The sequence below is a fragment of the Lonchura striata genome, chromosome 5 (assembly GCF_046129695.1).
Source record: "Lonchura striata isolate bLonStr1 chromosome 5, bLonStr1.mat, whole genome shotgun sequence".
Taxonomy (NCBI): Eukaryota; Metazoa; Chordata; class Aves; order Passeriformes; family Estrildidae; genus Lonchura; species Lonchura striata.
In genome coordinates, this window is record NC_134607.1 from 54,656,502 (window position 1) to 54,673,969 (window position 17,468).

Here is a 17,468-nt window from a genome sequence, read left to right on the forward strand (position 1 = left end):
AATTAATACAGGGAACCTGTGGTGCAACAAATGAGAACTCCTCCAAGTGAGCCATAATCAAAATCACTAATTAGTACTGAGTCAGACTTCACTATCTTTCCACCTTATTTCAAATTATTGCAAAAATAATAATTCGACTTGCGTAACGGATTTCTTCCATGGTGCACTTTTCCAAGGCTTACTTTTCTATGGAGTAGCTACACTGAACAATTAATTTCAGTAATAATATAATTCAAATTGAGGAAGACCATAATGAGAAATTGCCTTTGCCAGTACCATTACTGAACTATGAATGCTATATGGAAACATAATTCTTTTCAAATAATTATGACAATGGAACAAACTTCTTCATAACTGCATCAACACAACTGGCAAAAGCAAGGATTAACTCTCTCCTGGCTGTTACTGCAATTCACCAGCAGGGCCAGCTTCAGTTAGCTCAGCACATTCCAAGAGCGTCTCCAAAGGTGATGTTAATATAAATATGGAACAAGGACAGCTGGATTCGTTCTACATTAGGCCAGGTCAGGTCCAAAAAAGGCTTATTAGCTGTGGCATCATCATGGACTGCAGCAGCTAAATGTTTCCACAGGTACAAGACCATAGAAGCCGTACATATACAAGTGAAGTAAAAAAATCTATCAGCTAAACCCTCATTCAGTAGTTTCACAATCTGGTCTGAAATCACCATCGTTTAAAATCATCCTGGTAACTGAATACTGAACTTAAAAATTGCTAAAATTTTTTTTAAAAGGCACAGCTCAAAAATTTTTCCCTTACACAGCATTTTGCAAAACATAAAGCTAACAGAGTATTTCCAAGTAGAAATTATTTTTAAAGTATTTTGGCATTTTACACATCATCACAACTGCAGAAACTCAAGTTTAAAGCTCAAAAAGCAAACAAAAGCCCAAAACCCTCCAGGGCTCATCAATTAATTTTTATAGTGATAGCCTCATTCAAACACAGACAACATGAAGATGCATTTGTGTCATGTCTCAATTTAATCTGGTTTTCTTTAACGAAATAAACATCCTCTGCCTCCCATGATTTTGTGGTATTTCAAGGATATCTTTCTGATATCACTTTCCTATATATGAAATAAGAGGAAAAACTGTCAAGAAAAAAGGGTGGATGAAGAAAGCAAAGGAAAGCCTCATGCAGTGTAGCATATTTGACTATTTTGTTTCTGATGTCGTTATCCCAACAGGGAATACCTCAGCTTCCTGAGGTTTAATAACAATTCTCATATGGCAGGAACAAAAGAAAGAAAGATGTGAAAAGGAGCAGAAAGAGGAATTGTGATGGCATATACTCGTACTTCTGTTTTTTACCACTAGATAACACGCACAAGTAACTTGTATTTCCATCAAATAGGAACTCAAGAAATGGCATTATTGTATCCAAAGCAAAAAGATGTGCTTAAACAGAGATATACAGAGCGACCAGGCCCAGTGGAAAGTGTCCCTGCCCATGGCTGAGAGGTTGGAACTCTGATCTTGAACTCTGATCCAACTCAAACCATTCTGTGACTCCATGATACACTCTGTACATCTATTCCATACTACTTAAAAAAAATTACATATTGTTGTTAAAGGCAACACAAGTGAAAGAGTACAGGCATCTCTGTACTCAAACATGTTTGCTACTCCTGTACTTAGTTTATATCTATTTAGTTTGACAAATAACCCATAAAGACTACATATTCAGATAAACACAGATTTCTCTAGCTACACAATTTTTTTAAAACTCTCTCTTCCTGTTAGATTCTTGGCAACTCAACTAAAGCTTGGTTTGGCGAAAGTGAAAAAGTAAATACTGTGTACAGGACTTGAGTGAAATCAGAAACTGATACAGTAGTCAAACCGTGAAGACTAAAACCAGTTTTCTTATGTGATAGCAACAGCTGCTAGAGTAAATTCAAAAGCATATATGACTTTTTTCAGTTGGAATGGTAACTAATGCAGTAAAAAGGGATTTTTCTGAACATGATGAGTGGTATTATACCAAAGGAAGATACAAGTGGTTTGACTACTATCTTGAAGAATCATAGCTTAATCTCAAAGATCAGTTTATCACACTTCTAAAGGAGGGCAGGAGATTGAAAAAATAATAAAAACTCTAATTAAGCTGTGACTTGCTCTCATTTTCTAGTATCAATTAATTAAGCATAATTTAAAATAACATAAAAGCAGGATAAAACATTAGTGGTGACTGGAGGCAGCAACATGATAAATTACTTGAAGAAGAAAACATACTTATTTGCTTCATGGAAGCACAAATATAGCTCAGGACCACAACAAAAAGATAATTATAGTTGAGTTGCCTTAATTTGTCTCTGAAAAAACATATTATTCTCTTGAATAATGAGATGTAATACAGTAGTTCTTTTTAAATTCCACATATAGGATGATTACCTTCTGGTTTTTTCATAGTACATTTATTGTACTTCTTGCCAATGCTTAACTGAGATGTATACATGGGTTCCTAGCAAAATATTAAGAAAGAGTATTTTGTTACTTTTGTAACTTTTAAAGTTGTAAACAATTCACAGGTGTTTTCTGAGCACTCTTTTAATTGCTTTCTGCCTGAAAACTTTGAGAGACATTCAGTGCTTTAAGAACAAATTTCTCAAACTCCAGAAAAAATTACTGCATACTCAGGGATTTATTAAGGCAGTAAGAGTATCCGTACCTCATGCTATGAATCAATACCAACATTATTTTTCACGGAAAAATTAACTGAAACAAACAATGAAGGAAATTACCTAATCTGCTCCCATTTCTGGGCATTGCCATGAAAGAGCCGAGGCTGCCCCCTATGACGCTGTGTGGTCTCCGTAAAGGGGGCTTCTTGAAAGATCCCGTGTATTGGTGGAGAAATGAGTGCATGCTGTGAGACGTTGGAGGCCTGCCATTCTTCACAATAGGCTCTACAGTTCAGAAGGATCAAAATATTCATTGCCACAAGCAAGGAGGATTGTCAGGAACATGCCAGAAGAAAAACAAAGAAAGAAGAAAAAGAGTTAGTAAACAGGAAATCACAAGTCTGGTAAAATTATTTTCATGCTAACAGCAGACCACCATACTATGGCCATTTCTCTATTAACAAACAAGTTCAAAACATGGCATTAAGTGCTACTCAAACTTAATTTTACTAAATCCTGTCACTCTGCTGGACAAGTAAATGCCCTGAATATACAGTCTTAGAACGTCAATAAAACCACAACACTGTAATTATTTTCTTCTGTCTTACTGCACAATGTTTCAACTTTACTTTTAAACAGGACAGCTGTTAAATCAATTATGATGAGCAAATTCAACTATAAGCTTTCAAAAATATTCTCCCTCTCAAAATTCTTGTGTGTCACTAACACCAAAGCCTTGCCATTAGAGATCTTTAGAAATAACTATATCCATCTATACCTCCCAGAGCTATCATGCCATAATTAAGGTTATTAACTTACAGCGTATCAGAAAAATTAAGCATTCAATTTTTTTATTTTGACTTTCTACTGGATTGTGTTTCAGATGATTCACAGATATTTTAAAAAAAAAACTTATTATCATTGATAAGCACTTTTTAAAAGAATGAAGCGCTAGAAATTTTTAAATCTCATTTAAAACTGTGAGCAGTATTTGGATATTCATGTTCCCTCAGCAACCTGACTCCTCATACATGGACTAGCCCTCAAGGATAGACATGGTCCTAGAAGCAGGCTAACTCTGAAAACACGAGGGGTTTTTTACCCCCAAAAGAAGCAGAACAGATGCCCACTTGCATTGAATGTCATGACAGTGGACTTAGCAGAGCCACCAATGATGTCATTCATACAAGAAAATAAAGATTAAACACTCTCACTTCAGAAAACAATATCAGAGGCATCTGGCAGCTACATGCAAGTATTTTCCCTATACTAGAAAAGCTATGCCAAAAGAACAGTTGAGATTCAAGTAATTATGTTTTTCCACTATTTGATTCTTATGCACATTACAGATTCATGTTTGGTATTATTCAGAAGACAGAAAAGGCAGCAGCCGCAACCACATTGTGAGTGTTACTGAATGGAGCAGCACCCACTGGAGCCACTGCTCCCAGGGTGTGCTCAGAGCTTCACTCATACCTCTTGGGACAGGAAGCTGTATGGGATGCTATTTCATCACTCCACCTTATATACCTACATGCACGAATCCCAGAATCTTGCTTTCCCTTCCAAAAAAGGGAGCAAGAATAATATAGCTAGAAGAACATATTTTATGGGAAGCAGAATTTCGATGGTAAAGGAAAGGAAAACCAACAAACACCTAATAACCTAAGGAAAACAGGATCCTGAAGTTCCCTTCCTCTCTCCCCACATACACAAAAAACTTCTAGGTACATTATTATGGTAAGTCTGAAGCAGAGACAGAAGTACACAGACAGCATTACCCAAAGACAGGTCAATGACCCTAAGAAATAATTATGCAAGGAATTTTTGCATATAAATGTGAATAACACAGTGAGACAAAAAAAAACCTAAAAAACATTAACTCAGCTGCTGCAGGGAAAAAAAAAAATAAAAGCCTTGGGGAAAAAATATGCTGCAGACCAAAACCAGAAAGGACATGTCTGCACTGTTACAAACCTGCCTACATCCTTTCATTAGCAGCCTTCATAAACACAGCATCAGAGTGGGTGAACATAAGGAAAAATTCACCATACATCTGTGTATATATTTGTAAAGTATGATCACGGTCTTCAAACCTCTGCATATCTCTGTCCGAAATGCTCATTTCTGTTCTAATAGTTTGCATCACCCTTTTGACTTAAGAGTGGTACCAGCTTCCTTGTTGCATGCCTTTAACAGCAGATTTATCCAAGGGCAGCAGGCAGCAAATTCCTCATCAATTTTTAGTACAATCTACTACTACTTCCACATGACAGGACACAGGTTCACATTCAGCACAACTACTGCTTTTGGTAAGTTAACATCTGCTTTATGCTTTCCAACTTTTTTGCTAATTTGATTTGAATTTGATTAAATTTCTAGTCTAAACACTTCACATGAGTTTACGTGTAGTGGTGAACAAATGAATAGTACCTTGTATGTTATGGCTTTTGTCTACTCAGGCTAAAAGCAATCTACCTTCATGAACTGTGCAGTATGTAAAAGAGGCCAGAATTTATGAATACACTGAATGTCTGCGCAGGGACTGAGTTTTATGTTCATTACTAACATGACAGCATGATGCGCAGAGATGATTATTGAAAAAATCTGTTTTCCTTATGGCACTGGTAAATTTGTATGTATTTTACAGTTTAAAACAAAATTCCTAAAATATCCTAACATATGCAAAGTTCAGCTCAAATATAAGGATAAATAAAGATCACATAAATAAATAAATTTATATAAAATGAAAGATAAATGGTTGATATGATAAGATCCAATTATACAGAAATAACCTGCCATCACAGGTAACTATTACCTTCCTTTACTGTCCTAAGTACTGTACTAAATTATGGAGCCTATTATAAAACTTCGCAACAATAATTTAGGTCAAGCAGTAGGACAGGCATAACTACTGGTAGACAATGAACAGACAATGAAGTGAAGGTTACAGAAGCACTCACATGACATTGTATTTGTGACTAAGACAAGTATTAATACTACTGTTTATAAGCAGGGGTTTAAAATCCTGATACATGTTGCTTTACAAAAAGGAGGGATTGAACTGCATATGATGGTATAACACATGGGCTTACACTTTGTAAAGTATATTTGTTATAAACAGTTCAGTGTGCACTGCTGTATGTGAGGAGCTTCTAAAGAAATGGTTGCATGAATTCTGCATTCTGTTACCTCTTCCCTGCAAATGTGACAGTAACAGCCAAGAGCTGGAGCAAATATTAAAAATGATCAAGCAAACCTTTGCTGGAAATTAATTTACAAGACTGTTTATTACAGTTCTCATGCATTTATGAGATACAAGAGTTAAAGTGCTTTTGAAAAAACTACTCAACTCTCTCTCTTTCTCTCCAAAGACTCACAAGTATTTCTTTTGAAGTTACAATTTCATTTAATTAACATCCATTTTTTCCAGAATTATTAATACGTCGAATCACTATATTTGAAGTACAACATGGCAGATTTATGATGCAAGTTTAGTCAACTGTCTGGCCTTGAATAAAATGCATCTAAATTGTAAAAGTTATATGCCTTTACTACATGTATCTATAAAAACTGCTTAATATAGTAAACTGCTTCATATAGTTTTATTTCTGTGATTATAGGTTTGATTCATCTTTAAAAAATGTTTCCGCTATATAAAACTCATAAATATACCTTACTTTAGTGCCACTATACTTGAAAAATACAACTCAGTAACCACATGCTGCTGTTGGTTTGATAGCTACAGGCAAATGAATGATGGAAATAAAAAGGTCAGTAAAAAAACACTAAAAAATTCACTGTCAAGTGTATGGATCTACTGCATTTTGACATCATGCACAAATCGGCTATTCCTCTCTCAAGTATATTACAGCATCAGAAGCATGACACAACCCACAGACTCACTGAAGGGCTGAAGAAGGCACCTGGGAATCCTCTGCATCCACCACCATCATCACAAGAGTGAAAAAGCCAGCCGTGGCAGGTTGCATACTGCACACAAAATAATTCTTCTGTGGAAACCCCCTGCCACAGGATGCTAAAACTACCCAAACTTGCAAGACTCAAGGGGAGACTGAATAAGCAATCTGCTCAGGGTTACCAACCACATCGAGACTTGCCCAGTTCAGTAAGTCTCTGAGCTAGAAACATACAGTACACTGGGGAAATTATGCTATACTTTGGGCTCTAATCTTGGACTTGTCCTCAGATATCATCCTCAGAGACTGGAGAACAGACAGGCAGAAATCCAGCTGTCCTAACAGCACAAGACTTCTGCACCTGGGCACTTCACTTGTGTTGGCTGTTGCTGGCATAATTATTCCAGTAAGGGTGTTATAACCATTTTGTCATTTTTATTATATTCTCTTCTTATTTTGGCTACAACATCATGGAATCTTAGACTCATCTTCCAAGGAATGCCATTTCAACACTTTCATTTCTTAGGCAGCCTACTAAACCATCATGCAAATCTATTTTTTAAGTGTGAAAGAAATTAAAAAAACATTCTCAGTGAGAATATTTTAGAATATTTATAAATATACTAATGTACAGGATGACCACACAGTTTTTTTTTCATTGTCCCTGAATAATTCATACAATAGACACCCTTTTAAAAAGTGTATTTACATATGCACATTAGTTTTATATCTATAAAAATGCATATCTCTTATTTTAAATGACACATCCATGCTATCTTGCTAAAGTGTGCAGCTTCAGCAAAGTTTAAAACTGAGCAGTGGTGACTGTGCACTGTTGTATTACTCGATGTTCAAGTTTGGTGAATGCTGAGCTAACCCTTTATATAATTTGGAACATTTTCTTGTACTTCTCATTCTGTTGTTCAAACCTCTGTTGCTATTGGCATAACCCGAAATAAATACAACAGCACAATTCAAAGAAAATACTGTTCAAAACACAATCAGCCTGCCTTAATAATGGTTTAAGATTTGCTAGATCATGAAACGTTTTGGAATACACACATATATTTTAAGAAAACATTGTACTTAGTGAGGGATCACTGCTTTACTAAGTTTGAAATAATGCCAACACCAATGCTAACAAACATACCAAAACAAGAAAACAACACAAATGAACTACTGAAATCATTCAATTGTGAAGTGGCATAAACATATATATATAAATATATATTTGAACATAGGTGGAACTGTTTGGTTTTTTTTACTTCATAATTATGACAACTGGCAGAGCCAAGTAGAACAGCAGTGTCTATAACCAAGAAACCTGTCAGAGGAATTAACTAAACCCAACAATTTTATGAAGATGCCTCCTCTTCTTCCTTTAGCTGCAATTTAAATTAACTACAAACCTTGACCTGAAATTATTTCTGAGTTAAGCAATTTTTCAATTAATCCACAATGCTTCTTTTCCTCATCCATCTATGATAACAAAGACCCACACTACCACTTTCTTTCCTGTGCTGGATTTACTTAACTGGATTTACTTAAGCTGAGCTCCAGAGAGCCTGCAGAATTGCCTGACATTTCTTGCACAGCCTCAGCAACTGACATACTGTCACACGTCAGTCAGCTGGTGGATTAAAGAGAGAAAGTGTTTTCATTAGTAATGTAAATGCATTTTAAAACACTTTTTAAGAATATATATTATCACATACTCAACTAAGTATTTTTTTTATGTCCCATGAGTATCTCTATTATGTGACAAAGAGACCAAGTTGTTTATCAGATTTCACTGCCTGAATTTTGTAATGGTATTTTCTACAACTAGCTTTAATAAAGAATTAAATCACCAGCCATACAAGGTGACATTTTCCCTTAAATCAAACATCTCTGACAGAGGTCAGTATGTCTGCAAAATATGTGTGATTCCACAACCATTATCCATCCTGGACACATAGATAATACAAATATGTATTTTAAATTCATATAAATAAAGTTAAAATACACACATGGAGATTTTCTAATCAAAGTAAGAGATATTGGAAACTTAGCATTTATGATTCATGATTTGGGTATAGAATGGGGACTGAATCCAGGCATGTTCCATACTCTAAGTAAGGATAAATCTTTGTGCCTGCCACAGTTCACTGCTTCTATCAAAAATGTGGCTCAAGGTTCTTCCCCTTGCCTCCGAACAAAAAAGTAATGCAATTTTGATTTAGGTTTTTGAACTAGATCACTATGCGGTATACAGAGCACAGCTGCTGGCAGAAGGATGGAGGCAAACCCTCACTTGACACTTTTAGCTGCAACGTGGCTTTGGACTGGTTCAAGGATAACAAAATCTCACTAAGTGCCTCAAGAATCCACTACTGGATTTTATAGGACAGGACTCAATGCAGTTTCTTTTCCATCACCTTGACCTCACCCTTGCTCCAAAAAACTTCTAAGGCTTTGTTTTTAGTAATTTCCAATTTGATAGGGAATGAAAAAGTGTCAAAAATCTACATTTGTGAAATTAAATGCTCATTCTCTGAACAGTTTTGCATTCATGAAGCTTGCAATGCATCATCACAACCTTTTAAAACTATTTATGTAGGCTTCTCGCCTACTGTCACGTAACTTACTCATATTTCAGGATCATCTACTACACATTCATTTACCTGATCTGAATGTTAGGCTCTGCTAATGATTATTCAGTTTTTACATAATAAAACCTGATTCTCTCTGGACTCGAAATATAAAATATTTTTAACAAGCTGCTGAAGAAGCTGTTGTCAAGAAGCCCTTTTTTTCTTCAGAATAGCTAGAATGTAAGCAGGTGAATTTCTAATATTACAGAATTGGCATGCTGCACTGTATATTTAATTACACTGCTGTAAGGCAGTCAGACCCACTCAGTAAAATTAGCTGATTGCAGGTGACAGCTTCCACAGAAGATACATTTAAATAACCCAAAGCAGCAATTTATATATGTACTCTCCAGGAGCTGGATGAGGAACACTACAAAATACTGTGTATTTATAGATTATTTTATGGGGTTGTTTCCTTGGATTTTGTTATGTTATACCCAGGACAAGATTAAGTCACTCTGAAAACAGAGCAACCACTCAATACCATTTAAAACAGTATTCTTCATTAAACAATAAGATGTAATCCTCAAACTACTGAATATTACAATTTTAAGAACTTGGCAAAACTTCAAGGGATTACTCCCATTACTCAAATTAATCCATTTGAGTACAGCAGTCATTCCAGAGCAAGTGTTCTTCACCTGCACAACACAAGGCAAAAAATACTGGTAAAATGTTTGAAAAAATATGCTAATATAACCCTGAAGAAACACAATTGTCAACTCCCTCTGAAAAATGAAGTACCTCAATTATTAAAATGGCAGTGTAAAGTCCTATGAATATTTTTTTTAAATTTAGGACAGAAAGGACAGAAATGTTTCTGTCTGTTTGAACTACAAAAACAAACTACAAATACACAAGGCAAAGAATGAGATCAAGACATCTATAAGACACTATAAAAAGCCTTTCAAAGTTACTTCATGCAGAGTGAGGTTTTGCCTTCAGTCTGGGTAACAATAAATATCACAATCAAGTGAAATATATTCAAAACCAAAACTCTGCCTTTAAGATTATTTATTTCATACTGCTCAGAAGATAATTCTCAGAAAATACTTTTGGTCATTAGAACCTGTACTGGAACATAAGCATGGCAAGTTTTGCACCTTAAATCATATTAAGCATAACACACCATCAGTTTAAGACTGTAACTGCAAAAGGCATCACACTACACCAAATCCTTCAGAAAAATAATTTAATTCAATGAGAGTCAATACCACAGCCAAGATACAAGTATCCCTGGCCTCTATCCTTGCATTCACATAAAAAACTCCCAATGCAAACATCTGTGAGACCAAGCTGCCAACCTAACCAGAGAACAGAACATCTGACTCCTTTTTGCCCTACTTTCAGAACCAGTGTTGGCAAGTTATGTGTATTCCGCTTTTCTGTACTTAACGACTCCACCTGAATACCATTTGAAAAACATCGCTGCATATTCATCAGTGAGCCTACACTAACAGAAATCTGGTGTATTTAGAGAGTCCACTTCGGCATCTAAACATTATGTTCCCTGCCAAACTTGCATTCTGCTTCTAAGGAAACACTTATGACTGGACAAAGCCCCCACACAGCCCTCCAAGACTATGGGTCTCCGCAGCATGCTTTCAGGCATTGAATTTTCATGCTCATTTCACTTTATAAGCGCTTCCACATATGAACAGAGCCTCTAGGTATTGTGGGAAGAAGCAAATTAAAACAGAAGGGAAGAAAGAACACTATGTTGTGCAGCATACGTGGGATGGAGAAACCATACTCAACAGTATTAACAAAAAAGGATGCAGACCACAGCACAGAAGGGTACATACAGACTATAATAAAAACATTGCCAGTACAGTGTAAGGGACAGTACAATGATCAGTGTTTAGCTGTGACAGCTACCAATTACTCACAGTAATCTGTAGCTCTAGAATGAGCTCTTGCAATTCTGGGGATTTCTTCTCCCTCTACCCACCCACATCTTCATACTGATACTTTCCTCCAACATCAACAGAGAAATTTTACCAAATTATCACCAGTAAGCATTTCTGTGCTCATATTTTCAATTCAAGAACACTGTCTTGAAAATATGTTGCAACACACTGTTTTCCTTCCACACTCAAGGAATTACACATAGCAGATGGAATGGTAATTTCTCAGCTCTGTTGAAGATGACATGAAATGATTAAAACTACAAAGGCATTTGGATGTTCTGAGACAGTATTGCAATGTGTTAATTTCTATAAACATTCATCCCTCTTATCAGAGTATTAACTAGTCATTAATGCCTTAAACCTAAAAAACACTTACGCACTTTACCGTAGCTGATCCTTCCATTATTACTCACACCTGTAAAATTACAAAAAAATTATGCAAGTGTTCATGAAACTGGATCCTATGATCACATCACTGCGCTAAAAGAGACCAAATGGAGATAAGTATTATTTTAAAAATTCATGTAGCCATTTCTATCAGAACGTCACCTTTTTTCGTTTATTACGTACATATGTATTTATCTGTACCAAAAAACCCAACAAAATAGAATGCTTTCCAATTTACTTATAAATTAATGCAAGAGCTGTGGCTGTATTTTGGAATGCGTCTTGCAATTATTCTTAAAAGCATGCTTGGGGTTTGTGATAGTGCATTTCATAATATTAGACAATACAGCCACATTTTTTGCTTTCACTACAGATCATATGTGCTTGAAATATTTGCATAAATTTTACACTTAATTAGGCATTAAATATGCATGATTTGGATGTTACTTCTAGCCAAATTTCATTAGTATGTCATTGCCAAAGAAAAATTTCATTTTTAGTTGTCAATAAATTACCATTTAATATTGTTAATACTAATCTAAATATATATATTAAGGTAAAATATAGAATTTAAAAAGCAAGCATTGTTAGTATGAAAAATTAAAAATAAAACAACAAATCCACCCAATTGGTTTTATATGTTGAAATACCAGAGACCAAGAAAAGCTTTTGTCCTTAGATGAAAGACTAGCCTGAAGTATACTTCATACAGTCCACAGTTCATAAGGCTTCAGATATATTATTAGGTATTTCACTGCTCCCTCTTTTTTATGGTTTATGACCTGATTTGGCAGTGCTTCCTCACCCAGAAGCCAATTACGATGAACACAATCTGTATGAAAGATTAAATTATATATATGTTTCTGGTCACTAAATAATTTGATGGTGCTCCAAACAACCCAAACCCGATGGTTATTCTATATTCAGTGCAACAGCTCTGTGCTACTGCACTGAACAATATGGGTTGATCCCTGCTAATCCCATTTTGCTGCTTATGGATGAGTGATGCATACTGAGATTGCACTGACATCACACGATGAAGGAGGCTGTGTATTAAATGAGACTGCATACAAAAAGAGAGCTGATTCAGCAGTACCAATGCACTGCAAAGAAATCAAAAAGTTATGCATCTATTTTTATGGCTGTGAACTACAAATGGGACAATTTGTTCTACATTAGGAGTACTGTTCTTTGAATCTTGAAACAACCCACTCAAAGCGGGAGCTAATGACAAGGTGGGCCTCTGATGGGAGCTGCAGTTAACTTGAAATCACAGGCAATTGTTTTGGGAGAAAAAACATTTGGCAGGGGACTGAACAACACAGGTTATTGCAAAAAAGGTGAACATAAGGAAAGGTCCTTAATACTATGCACAAGTGATCTACATCTGGAATGGCAGTGATGAACTACAAATTATAATAAAGATTTTTACAGAATATATCGATATATATCTATATTAATATTTGTATAAATATTTATATATGTAAGTATTTAATAGGATATAAATCAGATGGAGATAAATCTGGATTCTAGGTCAGCACAGATGTGGTTTTCTATGGACACAGTCTCTACAATCTCTATAACCCAGTAACACAGCTGTTTCCCAGGAAGTTTTCAAAAAAAACTAGCATGTATAAAATTATAACCCTCAGTGAACACAGCCATCAGCATGGAATGACAGGAGACAAGATGAGCAATTTGCTAGAAAGAAAATGTTAAAACAAAAGAATTAGACAGTAACAATGGAATTAAATTCTGTTGTAAAGACTTTCAGCATTCAGGATCTAGTCTTGCCTTCTGACATGAAATGCACAGTTTCAATACCCTTCAACTCTTATTTCTCAAGTTCATGATGTAATGCTTGAGAATAAAGCACTATAAAGAATCACTTTAGGAAGATTATTTGTATCTCTGACTCTGATTCGCTGTAGATTAATATATTGGCATGCCTTTACTGTATTAGAGAGTGCTTTTTAAGTTTCTTAGGAACAGATTCAAAGCCTTTTAACTGGGCACATTTGCTTCTCTGTTCCACAGGGTAAAGGAGTTTTATTTTTAAAAGTAGAACTAAGGAGATGGTTACTCCTGCCTCCCGAGATCAGCACCATCGCAGTAAAGGATGCACTTTCAAGATCTTAATTCAGCTATCACTTACAAATTATTCTTCAAGAGACTACATCCTCTCATGTGTCTCAGTTGGATATTTACAGTTAGTGCAGGCTTTTTAGCACTGTGATTTTGTAAGATGCCAAGGAAAATCTTTCTCATTAAAGCACTTCTTTGTAAGCAGTTTTTTTTAAATGCCCATTGAAGGATTTTTCCAGGCAATGTTCTTTATTAAACTGGTCTTTCACCAAAAGAGAAATATAATTTCTTGGCTGATTTTTCAACAATTGTTGCTAACCAAAGCCCAATCCCTGTGGTCTCTCTGAAAAACACTCTTTCCAAAATATCTTCATCTGTGGGAAAACTAGAGTGTCCTTTAGAAAAGCAAGACTAGCTAGTGCAGCAAGCATTTTCCAACCCTACTTTCTAAGAAAAGTAGGGTCAGAAAGGAAAAACAAAGAAAAACAAAAATCCACAATGTAGTATCCTGTTCACATCTGCAAGATCAAAGATAGCACAAGTACTAATAACTGCATTCTGGAAGAATCTGAAAAAAGGTAGCAAGTGTCAGTAAAACTTTTTTTAATGACAAGAAATGATGAGTTAAAGATTAGGCACAGCAAAGTACAGTTTATATTTTTTGTCTTCTTTCAAGAGGTTCTGCAACACCTTGAGTGCATCCAAGAAGACTGTACTAAGGCATCAACAATGCTCTGCATGTATAAGCACAGTGTATATCATTATCACAACTTTAATATGCAAGATTGCTTTTGGCCAATGAATTGCCATGGAAAGTACAATAAAAAGATCACTAAAAGCTAGGTAAGTAATTTGCAATCAGGAACATTTTCCTGAATTGTATTTTTTACTTATTTTAACACTTTAAATATCTACTAACAAAATAAGCTCGTCACAGTTTGGTGACAAACATGCAGACATCCAAGTATTACTGTTAGGGATTATTCTCAGATAAATATTACAAGCTGCAAATGGTTTTTTAGATGGTTTAAGATGTCATAAGCTTATGCTTATCTAAACAAGTTATCGTATTCTCTGTCCCTTGAGCTGACACCCAGCACATGGTCCAGTTTAAGGTAAAATCTTTTTATTCCTTCTGGATTCAGTTTCAATTAATCAATTCAGCAACCCAGTTCAGTACACTCTTTGATGCTGGTAATGATTTTTTCATGCTCATTTCTCAGCGTGAAAGTAACATTCTTTGCACTTATTTACATAATGAAATCAATCTTGCAGAAGTATATACAGGTCTGAAAAAATATGCATCAGTAACAAAGGCAATTACAAGTGAAATCATGTGGGACAACTCATATTATGTGGGATAAACTCAGTGTCTCAAAAAAGACTTAATAGGTATCAGTGCAAAAATATTGCAATTGTTGCTGTAAAGTAGACCTGTTATATCAACATATAAAAAGCTATAATAAAACTTGTCTCTCAAAATACTGGGCATGGCTCATATTAAAAACAGGACAATAGCAATGAATATACCAGGGATTAAAGGTAGAAATTAAAAACATTATTTATTTGTTTTGCCAAAAGTAAATTCTGCTTCCAAAATCTTGGTATGCAATATATCTTGAATAGAGTTTTAAAAATCTGCAGGGCAAATTTCATTGTCTCTACCTCTGCTCAAACTTCCTGGCCCTGTCAGTTTTCAATGGGAAAATTCAGAATTCTTTGTTGTTGTGAAGTGGGGCAAAAATAAAAATCAGATCTCTTGATAAACAAAAAAACTCTTAATATCAGCAAAGCAAAAAATAACACTAATCAGCATTGAAAATGAAATATGACTTAAATGCTGCAGCCCGGGAAACAGAACAAGCAACAAAACCTCTTCCAGTCATTATTACTGCAGATTGCATCCAAAAGCGGCATCATCACTAATGTGGACTTTACAGCAGCTGACACATTTATGGGATCAGCCAAAGACTTATGTAAAAATACAGAGACAAGCTGGTTATCCTGAATGTTTCTAGTCACCTTCATATTGGTGAAATACTTCTGAGAGACATGAAAAGATGACAGAATTTAGACTACCGCACTGCATCACCAGTGTAAGGTACACAGTTTTATATGGAATGCTTAAGCAATTAATCAGTCATATTACTAAATAATGATTTTGGTAACAGACTGAATTTGAAGCCATATGAAGCTGATGTGAGACCCACTAAATCCATACAATGGATTGCAATATACTGCAAGAGCATCTATAAGTCTTGCTGCACACGATATAAAAGGATAAATTTAGGTAGCTTTTGCTAAACAGCTGTATAACAGTTCAATACCAAAGCAAACCAAACCAGTATGTAGTAACATATCAACCTGTTGAAAGAACTAGGGTAGAGGAATATAAGAAAAAAAATGTTAGAGAGAAAATCTCTGCAACTGTGAAAATTGAAATAAACCCCAGCAATGCTCACTTGAATAAGGCCTGACAAAATTCTTACATTTTCTAAAAAGTAAAAGATATGCTTACCGTTATCTTTGCTGCTGTTTTCTTCAATTGTCATTTGTTCTGCTAGCTCAGACAGTGATTCATCGATGGTCTGGCTTCCTCGTAAGGTTAAGGAAAGTCTTCTCTTAAATTTTTTCATTCTACTAATATTGAGTCTGGCTTAAGGAAGCCTGAAAACAAAAATAAATAACAGAAAGTGAGACAAAATTAGCTAATCAGAAAATAAAGTTTAACTGACTGACATAAAAATGCAGGAAGGCTTACAGAAAACTTGGGCAATATGCAAGTTATACATACTTAAAACAATATCCTTAAAGCAAGATTACTCTACTGGACTGAATAAGAATGTTTTGAGAGGTTGATGCCCATATACTTTTGCAATTTGTATTTCTATTTGGAAAAAAAAAGTACCTTTGGGTTTGTTTGGGTTTTTTTTTAGAAAAACAGCTAACTTCATCACCAATGTTACAAATGTCCAAAACAAAGGAAACAGTCATCTGAAAACTAGCTGAGTGTGTGCTCTGTGACCTCCTTCACTTATCCCACTAAGCAGAAGGAGACTGTAACCTTTTCTCTTTTTCAGCCCAATTTTTTATAATGAAAACTTACCAAACTCCTCTATATTTTACCCTTTTCACAAATGGAAGAAGGGGACAACACTGAAAGTCTTAAACACAAAAACAGTTCTCCAACACCATCCCTCCTAGGGAAACAGGACAACCAGGATCTGGTAACAATGGCTAGAATGCAGGTATCTCTTAGGAGTCAAGCAGTAGGATGGAACTGAGAACAAAGTAGAAGTCACTTTGTCCCTGGAATGTTGTAAACAAATAAACCATAACAACAAAGGTCAATAAACATGCTGCCACAAGTCTGAGCTGGTAAGTGAACTTTGTGGTGTGCCATATGTGTGCCCTTGCATAACAAGAGGCACAGCTCTGTCTTTCCTTACTCCATATGGACAGTTCACCCTTGACGTTATCTGCTCATAGACTCCAAGAATCACATAAGCAATGTTCAACACAAGTACAGCATAGTGAAGTCTGAAACGCTCATATATTTTCCCCCCCCGTGAGCTTCTTTGCCTTTCAAAATTCTTAATTCACACACATCAAATTTTCCTCAATGTTCTCATTTAAACAGAGAAATGCAACAAGTAGTATGCCAAAGATCCACATTTAATGGCAAACTGTGAATACAATTACTTTTATATTGACAGCGTCCCTTTATACACATTTCAACGAACTTAAGCTTTTTTAAGCTGCTTCATAATAAAAATGAGAACAAATTGGTAGAACAAATCTGTAAGTGGCTGTTGGTGGTAGCAGAATGCATATATAGGCTAAACTTTCAAAAGATTAGATTGTTTAGGACAGCAAGTAACACATT

General features: G+C 35.3%; 1 protein-coding gene across 4 annotated transcripts in view; it reads right to left on the reverse strand.

Annotated features, from left to right (window-relative positions):
• CDK17 (cyclin dependent kinase 17) overlaps positions 1 to 17,468 on the reverse strand; it is a 90,400-nt gene that overhangs the window by 38,454 nt on the left and 34,478 nt on the right. For 2 of the 4 annotated variants that reach the window (XM_021527955.3, XM_021527956.3), the window contains exons 2-4: positions 16,101 to 16,249; positions 11,487 to 11,525; positions 2,768 to 2,932 (exon numbers count right to left, since the gene is read on the reverse strand). In XM_021527955.3, the coding sequence (XP_021383630.1) occupies positions 2,768 to 2,932; positions 11,487 to 11,525; positions 16,101 to 16,218 (322 nt within the window). In that variant the 5' untranslated portion in view covers positions 16,219 to 16,249. The remainder of the gene's footprint in view (positions 1 to 2,767; positions 2,933 to 11,486; positions 11,526 to 16,100; positions 16,250 to 17,468) is intronic. The other 2 variants (XM_021527957.3, XM_021527958.3) reach the window with 1 other exon arrangement.